Below are 628 nucleotides of genomic sequence, written 5' to 3' on the forward strand. Positions count from 1 at the left end.
GCCTCCAGGCCGGTGAGCGGGGAGGCGGTGGCGGGCTTGGGCGGCGCCAGGTCCCGCTCGCAGTCCTCGTCATCGTCCTCGTCGTCCTCCAGGTCGTCGAACTTGTCCTTGCACTCGGAGCCGGACTCGCACAACGGGTCCCCGGCGCGGCACGACAGCTTCTCCCCGTCCGACTCGGCGGCCGAGCACGAGTGGTCCGTGAGCGAGTCCACGTGGAGGCTGATGCCTGCGGGCGCGAGCGGGGAGCTGTGGCCGCGCGCCCGCAGCCTTCGCCTCCCGTCTCCCGTCTCTACCCCCGGCCCTGGGATCGGGGTCCGCGCGGACCCGGGCCGGGCGGCGAGCTCGGGCCTCCATCCCGCCCGCCCCGTGCCCGCCTAGGGAGAAAGGGCCAGACCCGGCCGCCCCGCCGCGGCTCACCTTCGTCCTCGGCCGAGGTCTCCGCGCCCTCCTGCGCTTTGCCCGGGCTGCCCTTGCCCCGGGCGGCGTCCCCCTCGTCCTCGTCCTCGTCCTCGCTTTTGTTCCTCGGGGCCCACGTCATCTTGTTCTCCTTCTTGAGGCGCCGGCGCGCGTTGGCGAACCAGGTGGAGACCTGCGTGAGGGTCATCTTGGTGATGATGGCCAGCATGAT

The 628-nt window shown here is 72.8% G+C and overlaps 1 protein-coding gene across 1 annotated transcript; it reads right to left on the reverse strand.

Annotated features, from left to right (window-relative positions):
* Window positions 1-2: 2 nt before the first annotated feature.
* Window positions 3-625, reverse strand: Irx2 (iroquois homeobox 2; the record flags this gene model as incomplete). The annotated part of the gene is made up of 2 exons (XM_013013832.1): window positions 418-625; window positions 3-226 (listed from the first exon to the last, which is right to left on the reverse strand). Coding segments are annotated over exons 1-2 (432 nt in total), but the record flags the coding sequence as incomplete, so codon positions are not given.
* Window positions 626-628: the final 3 nt, after the last annotated feature.

This window comes from Dipodomys ordii, unplaced genomic scaffold (assembly GCF_000151885.1).
Source record: "Dipodomys ordii isolate 6190 unplaced genomic scaffold, Dord_2.0 Scaffold21, whole genome shotgun sequence".
Lineage (NCBI taxonomy): Eukaryota > Metazoa > Chordata > Mammalia > Rodentia > Heteromyidae > Dipodomys > Dipodomys ordii.